The 15,246-nt window shown below is 37.6% G+C and overlaps 3 protein-coding genes across 3 annotated transcripts; 1 reads left to right on the top strand and 2 right to left on the bottom strand.

Moving 5' to 3' along the window:
* Positions 1-34: 34 nt before the first annotated feature.
* Positions 35-1,471, bottom strand: LOC129097584 (cytochrome b-c1 complex subunit 7). Its single transcript, XM_054606480.1, has 4 exons — positions 1,406-1,471; positions 832-900; positions 521-687; positions 35-226 (listed from the first exon to the last, which is right to left on the bottom strand). The coding sequence occupies exons 1-4, from the start codon at positions 1,422-1,424 to the stop codon at positions 149-151; spliced, it is 333 nt and encodes a 110-aa protein (XP_054462455.1). The 5' UTR covers positions 1,425-1,471; the 3' UTR covers positions 35-148.
* A 432-nt stretch (positions 1,472-1,903) lies between these two features.
* mterf3 (mitochondrial transcription termination factor 3) lies at positions 1,904-5,095 on the bottom strand. The gene is made up of 8 exons (XM_054606294.1): positions 5,005-5,095; positions 4,079-4,439; positions 3,802-3,954; positions 3,500-3,689; positions 3,187-3,334; positions 2,983-3,054; positions 2,737-2,898; positions 1,904-2,612 (listed from the first exon to the last, which is right to left on the bottom strand). The coding sequence occupies exons 2-8, from the start codon at positions 4,431-4,433 to the stop codon at positions 2,418-2,420; spliced, it is 1,275 nt and encodes a 424-aa protein (XP_054462269.1). The 5' UTR covers positions 4,434-4,439; positions 5,005-5,095; the 3' UTR covers positions 1,904-2,417.
* Positions 5,096-5,365: 270 nt separating this feature from the next.
* ptdss1b (phosphatidylserine synthase 1b) lies at positions 5,366-13,692 on the top strand. The gene is made up of 13 exons (XM_054606269.1): positions 5,366-5,610; positions 5,799-5,890; positions 8,519-8,563; positions 8,682-8,806; positions 9,126-9,284; positions 9,683-9,834; positions 10,141-10,282; positions 10,497-10,609; positions 10,835-10,900; positions 11,936-12,035; positions 12,719-12,778; positions 12,922-13,000; positions 13,091-13,692. The coding sequence occupies exons 1-13, from the start codon at positions 5,444-5,446 to the stop codon at positions 13,183-13,185; spliced, it is 1,395 nt and encodes a 464-aa protein (XP_054462244.1). The 5' UTR covers positions 5,366-5,443; the 3' UTR covers positions 13,186-13,692.
* The last annotated feature ends 1,554 nt before the right edge of the window (positions 13,693-15,246 follow it).

Raw genomic sequence — 15,246 nt, 5'->3', positions numbered from 1 at the left:
CCATTACATCATAAAAAAGTGACACTTCAATATCTTCTAAAATGTACAATTTTTTTAATGAGCACTGTTTTATATAGGTTAGATTTCATTTTAAATATTTCCACCAGGGGACAACCATGCACGATTAACAGCTTTGATGAGGAACCATCTATTTCTTCATCCACTCCTCCCTTTCATTCCTCTCACGGATCACCTCATCCAGATAGGGTGTCAGGTAACGTTCATCCTAAAAGGAAAAGACAAGAAGAACAATACATGGGATTGAAAAATGAAATCAAGCTATATTAATAACAAAACTCAAACTATAGGTAACATTGTTGATGACCCTACAAAACATGTATTTTATTTATTTTCTATTTACAAACACTCGGGAAAAAAAATGGCATTTTCACATGATGACACCAGTTTCATACTTAAGAATTCATTGAGAATTCACAATTTTTTCTATTTGGATACAAAAATGATTCATAGTCAAAAGTAAGCAAATATCATGAAAAGATTTCAAGAAAATGCTATGTACCGCTTCATATTTCGTCCACTGGTCTTTAGGGAGGATCTGCTGCTTCATGGAGAGATCCAGGGCTCTCTTGACCCTGAAAATCCTGTCGTTGTACTGGGACTCTGGTAGCCTCCTCAGGGCCTCTTTCACATCGACATCCTCAATGATCGTATCATCACGCATTAAACCTACAAAACAAAACATGCATAAGATGCTAAATGGAAAAATACAACATGACATGAGTAGTCTTGACATACTGTGGCTTAAAACGAGTATCACTGTCAGGTTTGATACTTAATCCAAATCTTTGTGATCAATATATTTGAGCTTACCCAGCTTGTTGAAGCCACACATGTTATAATACCATTTGCGGAATCCAACCAGGAGCCTGCTTGTTGCAACTGAACGGGACAAGAAAGACAAATACAATCAGTAAGTAAGTCAGATACCTTGACCCCATGAGGAACAAGAAACAACACAACAGTGCCTCACTGCTAGGAGCTAACGTCGCCGAGTATAGGTCAAATGTTACAGCACTACGCGATACCTGGGCGCTGCAACATCATTTTGGAAACAAACTCAGAAACTATCCACCACTGAGGGGACAGCAGGACGACTGTCTTGTTGTAAATTCAATATTTTAACGGTGATAGCAGGGACGTTAGCATCAGCAGCTAGCGCGGAGCTAACGGTGGCTAACAGTACCCTTAGCATGAGTTAGCTTGGGGACACAGAAGGACACGCACAAGCCAAATGCGTCAAAAGTAACATACAGTCGGCCACATCAACATAATACAACAACATGTGTTACAGTATAACATGCACCACGCCGTACACGTATAACGAGAGCTTTATAGAGTACATTTACACTAAAAAGCATGTAAATAGTGAGCGCAGTTCCCGTACCTGGTGCCCTCGACGCCATCTTTACCACTGAGAACGCCCGCTGTGCGTCACTGGTACGGAGGCGCATTCAGGTCAATCGGGAATTACGCAATTCAACATTGAGTTTAAGGTTTCTCACATACAGTCGATGGTGTACATCTTATTTGCATGGTTATAAAGGAAAGTTGGGATTAACAAAAAGTCTGTAAAACAAAATAACGGTTTTGAAAACTCTTTACTGAGTACAGATCAGTAAATGGTACCGATCCTTTACTAGAATGTGAAAACACCCCATTACAAGTAGAAGCTCAGTATCCAAACTCTTCTTTAGGTAATAACCAGTTTAATAATTGCAGCAAAACAACCTAATGTATTTAAAGTAAAAGTAGCCATTATGCAGGCAACTGACCCCTTTCAGTGTTGTTTTTATGTATTGTGTTAATTCATCAGTAATACTGTTGCATACATCTGTAAGTAGTATTTCAAATGTTTTTCAGCAACTATATTGGGTAGTTACTATCTTCAGCATCACAATGCATCATACTGAATAAGTTGATTAATTGTTTTGTATGCAACATCTGAATTGCTGTGTAAAAAGCACAATATTTTACATTGAATTTTAGTTGAGCAGAAGCATTTAGTAGCATTAAGTAGTATTTTTTTTTACATTTCACAGAAGTGAGACCTGATCTTTTACAATCTCCTCTCATTACAGGTAGTCTTCAATATGAACAATATATGATCAATGATCATTTTATACACAGCCCCTTAAATGTTTTACTGGCACTTTTATCACATTTATGATCTCTTTAAGTAGACAGTCGTGGTATATAGGAGCAGTATTTCAGACAGTAGTGCAGATATGCATTGTAAGCATTTATTAAACATAACATTACAAAGCAAACATTGTATTTCAAACTCAGCCGGTATGTTAAAGACTTTAATGTCTGCATGTGTCTGACATTATGGTATCTATTCTGGGTGCTGGACCACTTGTTTCCTGGAGTCCTTTATAATGTCCCCTCATGAAGAATCAAAGTGTCTTTTGGAACAAATAAAAATCTTCCAGTGTGGCCAAAGCCAACTCAGTGCAAAAAGTCTCATCAGGCAATGACACCAGGCGGTCCAGGGAGATGTAGTTGGGCAGGGTTGGATCATACTGAGCCTTTCCAAGGTACTCCAGGAACTGGTGGCGCTCTCTGACACGCAAGTACTTGGAATTGAGGACCTGTTGGAGGATATATCAGAGGTTCAAGTTATGTTTCTGAATATGAAATAAAATATAAAGGAAATTAATTCGAATTTGTTGTTAAAGTTAAAACAACAACAAAAACCAACAGCTGTCCATCTACCTGTGGGAACTTGGCGATCAGGTTGTGGGGCACCTTCATGACATTGTGGATGAAGTCAAATATTTGGGTGAGCTTCCTTTTATTAGCAGTCAGCACTTTTGGGACGGCAATGATTATGTGTTGGATCTCATTTTCCTTGAAGCCAAGCTCTATTTCAAACACCTGTGGAACACATTTACAGAACACATTCAAACACAGCAGCTCAAGGTTACTCATTGTTTTCTGATGACGTTTGTCATTCAATACCTTCAAATTTTCTTTAACAGGCTCCAAACTGCCACACAGTAATCTGGGTAGACGAGCTACAATGTTCCGTGTCTGAAAAGAGAAAACAAACTATGATTTGCCATTTATTTTTCTACCGACAAAGACAACATTTATTTTTGTTAAAAAATGACATGATCCAAACATGGCCGAGGTTTCATTGCGTCAGTATATCAGTTAGCTTACATTAGAAGCACTGAGGTTGAGTTGCTGCTGATAGAACCCCAGTCTGTTGTCCAGCCTCTTAACACTGAAGTTAAGCAGATACGGCGCTCTGGCCACCATGGATGCAACAGCCTCAGCACTGAACTTCTTTGACTTGAGATAATTCACCCTTTGCAAATAACAAAAAAAGAACAACTAACAGTCTGGAGGTGCAACTGAAGAGAAGAAAGATGACCTGACCAGTAACTACTAAAGTATACACTATATCAGACTGAAATTTGGCAAATATAAAAAGGCATGTAATGTTTCCTTTTCCGAGACCACTTTATGTCACCTGGACTGTAGGTTTTCCAAACTCTCAGTGAGAATGAAGGGGTTGTGAGTGATGATGTAGCCAAAGCGAGAGTCCTCCACCCCGATTTCTTTGAGGAACAGCAGCCTTGGTGCCACATCTGTGTTAAAGTTGAGCCTCAGTAGCATGGACCCAACGTTGGGCCTCTGTTCAAGCTTCCACAGGTCTACACCTGCAATGAGAGGATGAATGATCACAATAAATCAGATTTACGCTTCCAAAGTAAAAGTCAATATGACTTACATTATTCTCAACAATATTTTGAAAGTTTGCGGTTTAATTACCTAGCTGTACCAGTTTGCTGAGGGTCTCAGACTGGTCAACATAGTCTCTTAGAGAGGTGGAGGCAGGAGGCATGGCAGAAGGAACAGATATACTGACAGCCTCTTCATCACTGATCATATCTAATGCTGAAAACTCAGCAGCTGCATCCAGATCTGGTAAATTAAGAAAATACAGATGGAACGCATTCAACTCCCTCTCAAAATAGTTGTAACATGTAAGGTGAATTCTAATGTTAAAAGAAAAGGTTAGGATCAACACCAGCAAACCGATATGTACCTAATGACACCTGGGAGTCTGGCACAGCATCTCTGATTGGCAACAGGGGACTCTTGAACGCTACAAGATCAGCCCTAGATGTTTCTTCAACAGCCTTGTCTTCCTTAGCCTCGGTTGCCAGATGTTTGGCAGCTAAGTCGCTGAAACAGACCATCTGTTGTTTCGGCATTTGTCTTGCCCGATTTGTTGTGTGATTCCCTTTAAAAAGTGAGGCTCCATCTAGGATTTGTGTGGGTACTCTTGTAACTCTAATGCAATGGCGAACTTGAGTGTAATACTGCCAGGTACCAGCCACTGTCTTGGAGCCAAGAAGGCTTCTGCATTGTAGACACAGCTGTGTACAGGATGAAGCCATGGTGATCTGCAAAAAACATTATTATGGTTTATCTTTAGACAAGGAAAGTCCAAGAAAAAGAATAATTTAATAAATGAATGGATGGATGGATTACAAAGTGCGTTACATACAGAAGTGGTTTTATGTGCATATATTAAGAATACAAAATAGTCTGATTAGACTAACTTGTGAAAATGCAAGGGCATTGCCAATCATTCCAACTTCCTTTAAAATAATAAACTAGCAGTGAAAGACTGCTCTGACACATACACATATTTGCACTTTGCCACTTATTGTAAGGCCATACTGTTTTTAACTTTTGTTTGTGTATCCTTTTATATTGGCTGCTTAATTTAGCTGAAGAAAGAAACAAAGTATCATTTATAATTACAGGTAGGCAATTAGAATGATCTGCATCTCCATTTGTTATGTCTCATTGTAGGTAAGATATAAAACACAAGTTTGAGTCTGAGTTGTTGTCCTACAAGAGGGTAACTTAAAGCAGATCATTCGTTAGCTTTAAATGCTAACACGCTATCATAATGAATGCTAAACCCAACATATTATCTTAGGGTGGTGACTTTTTACTCACAATAATGTTATCCTCAATTCAGCTCTATCATCCACCAAGGTGTCGCACAATGTCAACCGTTTTCACGTGTGTGTATTCACGGAAGGACTTCACGGAAGTGTCACACTGTGGTATGTACCACAACAACATATGTGTGGGTACCACTTAAATCATTTAAAAAACACATGAGGATGAAAATAAATAAAAAGCTGAATTTAAATTTAAAAAAAGGATGAAAAGTATAACCAGGAAACGTTATTGTATTAATGGTCGATGCTATTTATTTAAGCTGATCCTATAACGTGTATTATCACCTTTAAACACCCCCATCAGCTCAATGGTTCAGTCCATTCTCAGGGTTTCTGTAAGGGGCGCTCTCCTTCAGCTTCAACTTGTGGCTCTGATTTTTACAGCTTCTAGTAATAGCCTTCAAAACTCTCAGATAGCCCACTGCATCGATATGGCCACCCGAACACCTCGGAAGGATGACATCAACTATAATTCACATTTCCGAATTATAAACGAGCAACAAGTGGACGACATCTGCCTTGATTTCTTTTATAAGCCACACACCATCACACTCCTGACAGTCACTGTGCTGAGCCTCATGTACTTTGCGTTTACAAGGTAATGTTAAACTACATTGTGTAAGCTGAGTTTTGTCTTTACAGTGCTGTTTATAATATAATACGTTTATAATAAGTTAATAGTACAAAAGCAGCCTTGTTCAATAGCTAGCTCGCCTGACTGAATAATCACAATGCTGAATATCTGGAAAGCCTCCCTTTGCAAATATGTGATTTGTGATGTTACAGGGACGATGAACACTCTGACAACAACCTCCGAGTTGGTATTTTGATGGTTGTCTCTTTCTTCTTGGTCATCAGTGTCCTGGCCTTGCCTAATGGTAAGATACGTATCTAAACCTACATTGGCTCCATCATTTAATGCTGTGTGTTTAAGCTCAGCCCATCCTATTTTCTGGTTTTGTCCACTGAATTTCGGAAACAATTACTCATCTGACATAAATAAGCAGCTATTTGGATAACTAGTTAATAGTCTGTCGAAAAGATTATTCTGAGAATAATCGTGAGATGATAAAAATAATTGTTACTTCAGTTTGTTGACATAAATGTTTGATAAAAAGAAGACGATTTGCTAACAAGAACAAAAAATAATACAGGAGTCAAAGTAGATGCCTGATTCCTTTTGAAATACGTTTTTCAAAAAGTCAGGTGGCGCAACCAGTAAGTAAGGTGGAGCAACCAGTAAGACAGGTGTCGCTACTGCAAGGAGCGTCACTATCTGATTTTATATTTCAAGTTTTAAGATTAAATCGTTTAGTAGTTTTAAGTGAAAGGCAGGGTTGGTAATGATGAGAAACTAGCAAAAGTATGGTAGATTTTAAAAGTTATCCAACCCCCAAAACAGTCCAGTGTTGCCAACTATTTTCTAATGAAAATAGCAGCACTGGACTAGACTATCAAGAAAGTCTCCAACTCTTCAACACTGACAGTCCGTCCTTTCAGGCCTCCCTCCAAAGACACTCATCAGTATGAAGGTAACAGCAAACAGGGCTTGCAGTTCTCACTTTTTTACAGTAGTCAGACCTTTCAAGTTGTTAAATAATTAATTTCTTATTACACACGCAGGAGTTCCATGTGATCTCATTACATTACATTACATTACATTACAGTCATTTAGCAGACGCTTTTATCCAAAGCGACTTACAGGAAGTGTATTCAACATAGGTATTCAAGAGAACTACTAGTCACCAGAAGTCATAAGTGCATCTCCTTTCTTAAACAAGCATCTCAAAGCATAAGCCAGAGCAAAAGTATAGTGCAGAGGCAGATTACTACGAAAACAATAATTGCAACAGACTAATCCGAATATAATGAGTGCTACAAACTACTACGAATAGGATAAGTGCAGTAAACAAATACAAATTCAATAAGTGCAGCGAACTGATACGAATACAGTCTCAGAGTCATCATACCTTACAAGGTTCAACACGTTTTGAAATATTTTGTCACGAGTTCCAAAGTCATTCAAGTGTTTATTTTAAAACAATTTTGACGAAGTGTTGCTGTATTTAGTATGTACTAGTGTTACATTCCAGTTGCTATGTGTTTAATTTAATGGTATGTAATGTAATGTTAATACATTTGATTTTATGCATTTAAATGAGTTGTTTTCAATTGTCTTGAGCTGGTGTTTCTTTATGAATATATCAAAATAAGACTTAATTGTTGCGCAATCAAAATCCATTACAGTCTGTCCATCTGATCAATCCATTGCACTGTAACCTATTCTAGTTGCTATGTACTGAACATGATTACTATGATACTATGAAATATTTACTACTTTAACTTCAATAGAGACTTTTGACTATTTTATTTTTTTATGTATTTGAAGAAATAAGGCAATTATTCAGCCATAATCCTGTCATTATTAATGTTGTCAGGTGGCACAACTGTTAAACGTCAGGGGGTGAAACAAGATAAAACAATAATTTAGAGTAATAAATAATAGGTTTAAGTGACCAAATAGTTGATAACTATAATGTTAACAACTATTGTATTGTATGTATTCATTTGTATATTTGTATCATTTGTTTATCAGTTTAAATGTAAAATCGAATGCTTAAGATACCAAGAACCTGGCCAACAGAATGCAATGATCTTAATTTAATAAAAATACAAAACTCATCCACAAAATAGATATGTGTTAGTCACTGTAGACATTCTAAGGGATACTTGCCAAAGATTTCAGTTATAATGAATGGTAGGAAATTATATCTATTTTTACAAATATGTGGTTGCGCCACCTGACATTTTTTTGCCAGTGAAGTAAAAGAATACTGTTATAAATGATCTTAACCACTTTGAAAAGTAATAAAACAAATGAAACAAAAAATATGCATTACATCCATTCTGAAAATACTTTTAAAAATGACCTTTATAGAAGCCTTATTTGTCATTGACCCATTACCTGGTTTTGGACTCTTAGTTGAACGAATTTAACAATATGAAAATGTCGCTATGGGCTTTAGGAAGTTCTGAGGGCCCATTTCACCGTGTTTCTGACATTCCATTAACCAAAATATTATTCTGAGAATAATCGTGAGATAACTAAAAGAATTGTTAGCTGCAGCCATAATTCAGTTTGTTGACATAAATGTTTGATAAAAAGACGCCAGTGCCAGTCTAAACATTTGTCCGGATTCAGTGTCAACATGTTTTGTTAAAAAATCTTGACTTAAGGCTCAGTTACTAACTATATCCAGAGCTTTTAACCGCTTCTTGCGTTAAAAGAGAGCTTGCTGAGATGTCAGTGAGATAGCACAGTTGTCAAATACGGAACTTGATGTGATACCAGGTGGTCTTATAGCTAAATATTTCAACGACAACTGAGCAAACTTCATCTACTGAGGTGACTCTGGAAAAAACTTAATGGACCTTGAAGTTTCCTCTACTTTGAATAGTGGAAACACACCAAGAGACACTTACCAATACGTTGCTTTCTTCATCAGGACCTTTTATCAGGCCACACCCTGCAATATGGTCAATGGTGTTTGGTGAGTGCTCACACACATTATCACAACCACCTTACGTCATTCCCATTAACCTTATTTTTTGGCTTAGATCCAGTTTTTCAATTTTCTTTATCCTCTCATTTTCTCCTGTCCTCGGCAGGCCTCAGTGTTCTGTACTTCCTGTTTCTTGTCTTCCTCCTCTTCCTCAACTGGGACCAAGTAAAGATTTTGATGTACTGGTTGGACCCAAATCTGCGCTATGCCAAGAGAGAGGTGGATGTCATGGTGAGGATGGTTTTGAAACTCTGTCATCTGAACTATCAAAGCTCACACCACATCTAATACTAAATACTGGAAGATGTCAGAATGGATTGAAGGGTGGAGACATGGAGAGGGCTTCTCTGTGTCGGTTCTAATTTCGTCCCACATTTTCCTTCTTTCTTCAGAAAAACGGACTGCTTATATATATATATAATCTTTGGGGGGGAATAACGTAAATCAAAAGGAGAACACCCAGCTCTTCACTAACAGTTGTAAAAATCAAGTGTTTTTCTTTTTGGTTGCTGTTGTGTTTCTTAAAATACAGTCACCTTTCCCCTCACAGGAATATGCTGTGAACTGTACAGTGATAACATGGGAGCGGGTCCTGAGCCATTTCGACATCTTCGCATTCGGTCACTTTGCTGGCTGGACAATAAAGGCCATGCTCATCCGCAGTTACAGCTTCTGTTGGACCATCAGCATCACCTGGGAGCTCACTGAGGTAACATGCACGTGTTCAAGATGCGGTTGGACTTGATCTGCCTGTTTTTAAATCTGTTGCATGAATCGCAGCTGTCCAAAGCGTTAAACAGAAATTCAGTCAAAAAAAAAAGTAATTACTTGTAATTTGAAGTGATCCAGCTCACACAGGCGCACAACATTGCTTCAGCTCGGTCTGTGCAGACGACAAGGATTGTTTGTTTGGGAGAAACTCATGAGCAGGAGGGAAGATATATAGGGAAGATTACGGGATTTAGCTTAATACCAAATTCATTAATCATGTCGTGTCACTCAAATAACAAACCTAAAAAAATGTGATCCCTTGATTGAAACACTTTTTGTTGTCACATAAATACACATAAATACTTTTCACTCAGTTTTATACTTTTTTTTCCACAGCTGTTCTTCATGCACCTGCTGCCAAACTTTGCAGAGTGCTGGTGGGATCAGGTGATACTGGACATACTGTTGTGCAATGGAGGAGGCATTTGGCTGGGAATGACCGCCTGCAAGTTTTTGGAGATGAGGACCTACCGCTGGGCCAGCATAAAGTCAGCAAAGCTTGTGTTCTTTTCCTTGGTCTTTTTATTTCTTTAGTTGGTCGTTTAAAAAAAGCCTTAACAATGTAACAGTAATATGTATTATTGGTAGCTAGAGGTCTTATCGTATGTTATTTTCTTTTTGATACAGCTATAAAATTGGGTAGTACTGTACTAGAAGATTCCCATAAGAATCATTTTGTTGATTATTCTAACAGAAAGTAGATAGTTTGTGATACTAGAGTACTGCAAAGTAAGTTTGATGCAAGATGTTTATATATATCTCAGTATCCTCAAAAGTGCACGTACTCTGTTCAGGGATATCCACACCACCACAGGGAAGATAAAGCGAGCCGTGCTCCAGTTCACCCCAGCCAGCTGGACTTATGTGCGCTGGTTAGACCCAAAGTCCTCCTTCCAGAGGCTGGCAGGCATCTATCTCTTTATGATCTTATCGCAGGTACTGTATTCTTTGATCTTTTACTTACTTGTTAGATTGTCCTCGCTATTAGAGCTGTATCAATTGATTATCTCTGTTTAATTAATCGATGAATCAAATATTGTAAAAAGCTCCTCCTCTATGTCATCCTGCTGCTCACACTTAGCAGCCAATATCCAAAATATCCATGAGAAAGCCTTTAATCTTGTGTGTCTGCCTCCCTTTATCTTTACAGCTGACAGAGTTAAACATATTCTTTCTCAAGCACATCCTCGTCTTCCAGGCGTCTCACCCTCTCAGCTGGTTTCGTATCCTCCTTGTTGGAGTCATCACTGCTCCCACTATACGGTATGTTCAACCTTCAAAACGACACCATCACACCCATGAGCAACAATTAATATGATGTACTCAACCTAAAATAAATACAACCTTTTTAGGCGTAACAAATTGTTTTTTAGGGGAAAAGTGTGGGCTGTTTCAGATGCTTTCTGACATTTAAGTCTGTGTGGAAACCTTAAATACTGACTTTGTTTTTGGCAACTACAAATTTCCTTTTTCTCCAACTTCTTTCAGACAATACTATGCATACCTGACAGACACCCAATGTAAACGAATTGGCACACAATGCTGGGTGTTTGGGTAAGCATCTTTTTTACTATCGAATCATGTTTTCTCTGGCCTAGAAACAAGCTGTATTAAAGGTAGTTTATAAAAAATTATAGGAATTATTTTAAGGACCGCAGAACATTTTCAGTTTTACTCATTTATTTTTTTATTGCACGTGCCGTAACTGTCAGATAAATCGCAACATTGTGTAACGTTGTTACCATTGAAAGCAGTAGTCTGGTAGGCAAACTGACACTGAACTTGCCAGAGTCTGGTAGGTGTTCTTTGATCTTGTCGTCTAATATAGCTGTGCCCATGGTGATTGGCTCTCCCTGGCTCGAATCAAACAAATCAGAACTGCAACTTTAGTACACGTGTTACTGGTGTTTTCCTGTTCATGGTTAAAATGTATTGGTCAGCGAGGCGCGGGTGTTGTAGATTCAAATATGAGGACCAATCAAAGTCCAAGCACAACCACAACTTAACAGTGAATGGATAGTCTCACACGTGGCAACGGCTGAGCCACACTGATAGCAGTCCACACTGAAATCACTGTTGTGGTGACCACTGTTATCAGCCTGCATGTTTTTTCAGGTCATACAAGCTATTTTAGTCTAGTTGACAAATAAAAGGGCTTATTTTAAATTCAGCTTATTAACAGCATACTTTTTGTAGTCTATTGAAATTCATAGCTTAATGTAGTTATTGACCTCACCTCAGATACAAAGCTGCGAATGCCCTTAGTCTGCACTAGTTTCCATAGCAACGAGACAGGCTCTGTGTGTCTGCATGAATTACTTAACATTGAGGCTGCTCTCTTGTCCAAAGTGTAACATCTACAATTGAATTGCGTTTCCCACAGCCGTATGGTGAATGAATATTTTTATGGGTTTGAACGACTTGGGAACAATAATACTGAGCACATGCATTTGAACTCATACGTCAGAAGTGTTAAGCATCCACAGAGAGGCTCCACTGCAATGAAATGTTGTTGCCAAGAGAGGGGGCCAAAACGAACACATAAAGATTAACCATCCATTTATCAAATGCTCTTATATTTCCCCTTAGGGCCATCATTTTCCTTGAGGCTCTTGTTTGTGTGAAATTCAGTCCAGACTTGTTTTCCAAGACACAAATTCTTTATGTACTCCTGTGGCTGCTTTGTTTGGTAAGAAAAACGAGAGTGCGTATGTGTGTGTGTGTGTGTGTGTTCTCATGGAGGATATGATTCACTTCAGTCAGTCCAGAGCAGATGCATCAGTATTATGCAGCTATGCATCCTGTGTAAATATGATAACACTGTGATGCCCTTAAGTACCTTTTCAAAAAGGGACACCAACAACTGTTAATGTATGCTACTGCCTTCATGGACACGTATTTAAAAAGGATATCATGCTTTATTGATTCGTAACAGCCACAATTAAGTGTGTCAGGGACCTGTAGCGTGTTTTAAAGCTGACCATTCAGACATGAGTGTTTTACACAGCTGCACACTCTTTTCTAAGGAAGTTGCTTTTCAGTTAATCCCACTGGCATTCACTGTACACCACTGAATGTGGCAGCTTCAAACCACCTAAAAACCATGGACTGTATATAAGAAGCTAAAAACTCTACAGTCTTAGCTATTTTCATTCTTGCTAGCCTGTGAACATGCAAAGCAAGTGTGGGCACATTGTTGCTATAACATGTATCATGTGTCGTATATGTTGCAATACATATGCAACTTTAGGGGGTGTGTGTCATTGTTCATTTACTGTATTTTTGTCCTGATCTCTGAAAACACAAATTGGTGTTTAACCAATTTTTTGGGTGTTTAACCAAACTTTTTTTGCATCCTCTTCTACATTTTAGGCACTCATCACACTTATATGTTTATATGGGATGATGTGGTATGAGCAAAGTAAACTGAAGGTGAGATTTTGCTTTGGTTCTTGATTTGAAGTTTCAGTTATATTAAAAGTATTCATTTACAAAATGTTTTAAGAGAAACTTAAAACCAGTGGAAAAGCTGCCCATCTTTTGACTCATCACCCTGAGCTTCCTTCTGTTTACAGAGCGTTTCTGTACAGAGTGAGGAATGCGATGACAGCAGTGTTGGCGACTCATGTGGTTTTGTCCCAGATGGCCTTGCAGGTCAGTCTCATAACAGGCGGATTGGTGAGAACTCTTCAGAAAACTCCATCCAAAATGTTTAACATATAGTTATGTCTCTTTCCTCCATAGCTCAGAGGGATACATTAAGAAGTTTACAACCAACAGAACGGAGGAGAGCTTGTGGGAAGAACAGATTTGTGAATGGACATGAAGGGAAGAAATAATAAAACAAGAGCGACACTGAATCAAACCCTCTTTGAGAGGGTGAAGGATACACCCAACAAGTTGTATCAAGGGTTTAATAAATTCTAGAGGGCAGACTTCAAAAGTCACATCAAAAAGCCTTGATGTTTTATTTCTCATCAACTCATCAAGTTCTAATACTCTGTGGGAGTCAAAGGCGAAACACACCAATGAGCTGAACATGTCCTAGACCTGCAGACTGTTGTGTTGATTCTCTAGGACTCGGGCAGATCTTTAATACTGTATCACAAGAACAAAATGTGTCTGGTATTTATTTTTAGATATTTTTAAACAGACCTTACCTGGAATGTATTTTTAGATACAATAGAATGCTAGCCTTAGCCTTGTATGCCTTAAATAACTAAAGATTGTTTGGACACTTTGCACTTTGGGACACATTAAGTATGTTCAGTCAGGGGGGTGCCAGACCAATCAACACCGCGACCCTGAGTTGACCCTGAGATATGCAACACTTTTTTATATATATATATATAACAGTGTACTAAATGTCATACCATTATGAGAAAACAAAAGGTCATTGGCGTTGTTGTGCATGGAATTGTGTAAGTCATTTTAATTGGTGATGATTATTGGTTAACTTGGTTTTTACTTGTTAATATGTTTGTGTTTTTTATAATAATTGCTAAAAGTTACAACTTTTGTACTTACCTAGAACACGGTAAAGCACTGGTTAATACAGAATTGTATGTTTTTCTTCAATCGAATTTGCATATTGCATATTCAAATAAGAGTGTAAGTGAACCACCAGTAGCCTTTACATGTTACCTTTTTTAGCATATTACAATGTGATATTGGGACTGTTGGGATGTTTTTGTATCTTGGCGTTTTTTGGAGTGTTTGTTTTTAAAGAGAGAAGTGAGCTAGTGTATGATAGGTGTACTGACGGAGAATACTGTGACACTAATGCAATAACACTGTGGTGACATTAGCAGCAAAGGATAATCACTTCTGTGAACTGATCATTCCCAGCTTATTTTGAGTTTTCAAGTGATCCAAATGAATGAAATGTGACATTTATATAACACATTAACTGACTGCTCCATATAAGATGTTCCTATTATTCTTGAATGATGCATTATTTTTCATATTTAGTGTACAAATTAATTTGACAACTTCCCTGAAAGTTAGGGTCACTCGATTGAATTTGTTCTTGCCTTGAAGAAGATGTCTGACCGAGAGTTTGCTTATTAAAAAGATTTTGCACAGATTTGAGTGTGGTGATGCTTTTTTTTTTTATTGAATCATTTAAAATATGTTAAATGAGTAATACAAAGTAGTGCACTTGAGGTTACATTTATCATTTTATATACAGTACCAGTCAAAAGTCTGGACACACCTTCTCATTCAACTACTTTGAAGAATCTAAAATATAAAACATATTCTGGTTTGTTGAGCATTTGTTTGTTTACCACATAATTCCATATGTGTTCCTTCATAATTTGGATGTCTTCAATATTAATCTACAATGTAGAAAAAATAAAATAAAGAAATAAAGAAAAACCATTGAATGAGAAGGTGTGTCCAAACTTTTGACTGGTACTGTAGATGGTTTTTACTTGTTTTTGAGGCAGAGTTACTTTACAATACATATAAATCACATGTTACAGGAAGGCCAAAAATAAATTCCATAGTGTACAGAGATAACAATATATAATAATAATAATAATAATAATAATAATAATACATTTTATTTATAGAGCGCTTTTCAGAGTACTCAAAGACGCTTTACAGACATTTAAAATCAGCTACACATTAAAAACTTAAAACTTAAAACACACAGCATTAGTCAGACATTAAAAGCAGTTTTGAAGAGGTGAGTTTTGATTTGTGATTTGAACATTGAACATTATTAAAAAAAACATAGCTATATAACTAATTTCCAGCACATGATACAAAATAACCCCAATGCTAGATCCATGTGGTACAAATGCCTGTCAGGTCAACCTTCCTCTTTGTTGTGTCAGCTACTACATTTCCCACAGTTCCTCTGTGAGTGGCCGCGGCTGTGGCTCGATGACAGC

Source organism: Anoplopoma fimbria, chromosome 10, assembly GCF_027596085.1.
Source record: "Anoplopoma fimbria isolate UVic2021 breed Golden Eagle Sablefish chromosome 10, Afim_UVic_2022, whole genome shotgun sequence".
Taxonomy (NCBI): domain Eukaryota; kingdom Metazoa; phylum Chordata; class Actinopteri; order Perciformes; family Anoplopomatidae; genus Anoplopoma; species Anoplopoma fimbria.
The sequence above is the reverse complement of the archived record's forward strand: the minus strand, read 5'-3'. Positions and strand labels throughout refer to the sequence as shown.

Coding starts and splice junctions, on each gene's coding strand:
- LOC129097584 (XM_054606480.1), bottom strand. Junction 688..831: donor GTGTGGCTTCAACAAGCTGG/GTAAGCTCAAAT, acceptor TTTGTTTTGTAG/GTTTAATGCGTGATGATACG. Junction 227..520: donor AGTGGACGAAATATGAAGCG/GTACATAGCATT, acceptor TTTTCCTTTTAG/GATGAACGTTACCTGACACC.
- mterf3 (XM_054606294.1), bottom strand. CDS start 4,433: ATGGCTTCATCCTGTACACAGCTGTGTCTACAATGCAGAAGCCTTCTT. Junction 3,955..4,078: donor AGACTCCCAGGTGTCATTAG/GTACATATCGGT, acceptor TTAATTTACCAG/ATCTGGATGCAGCTGCTGAG. Junction 3,690..3,801: donor CAGCAAACTGGTACAGCTAG/GTAATTAAACCG, acceptor CTCTCATTGCAG/GTGTAGACCTGTGGAAGCTT.
- ptdss1b (XM_054606269.1), top strand. CDS start 5,444: ATGGCCACCCGAACACCTCGGAAGGATGACATCAACTATAATTCACAT. Junction 9,285..9,682: donor TCACCTGGGAGCTCACTGAG/GTAACATGCACG, acceptor TTTTTTCCACAG/CTGTTCTTCATGCACCTGCT. Junction 12,036..12,718: donor TCCTGTGGCTGCTTTGTTTG/GTAAGAAAAACG, acceptor TCTACATTTTAG/GCACTCATCACACTTATATG.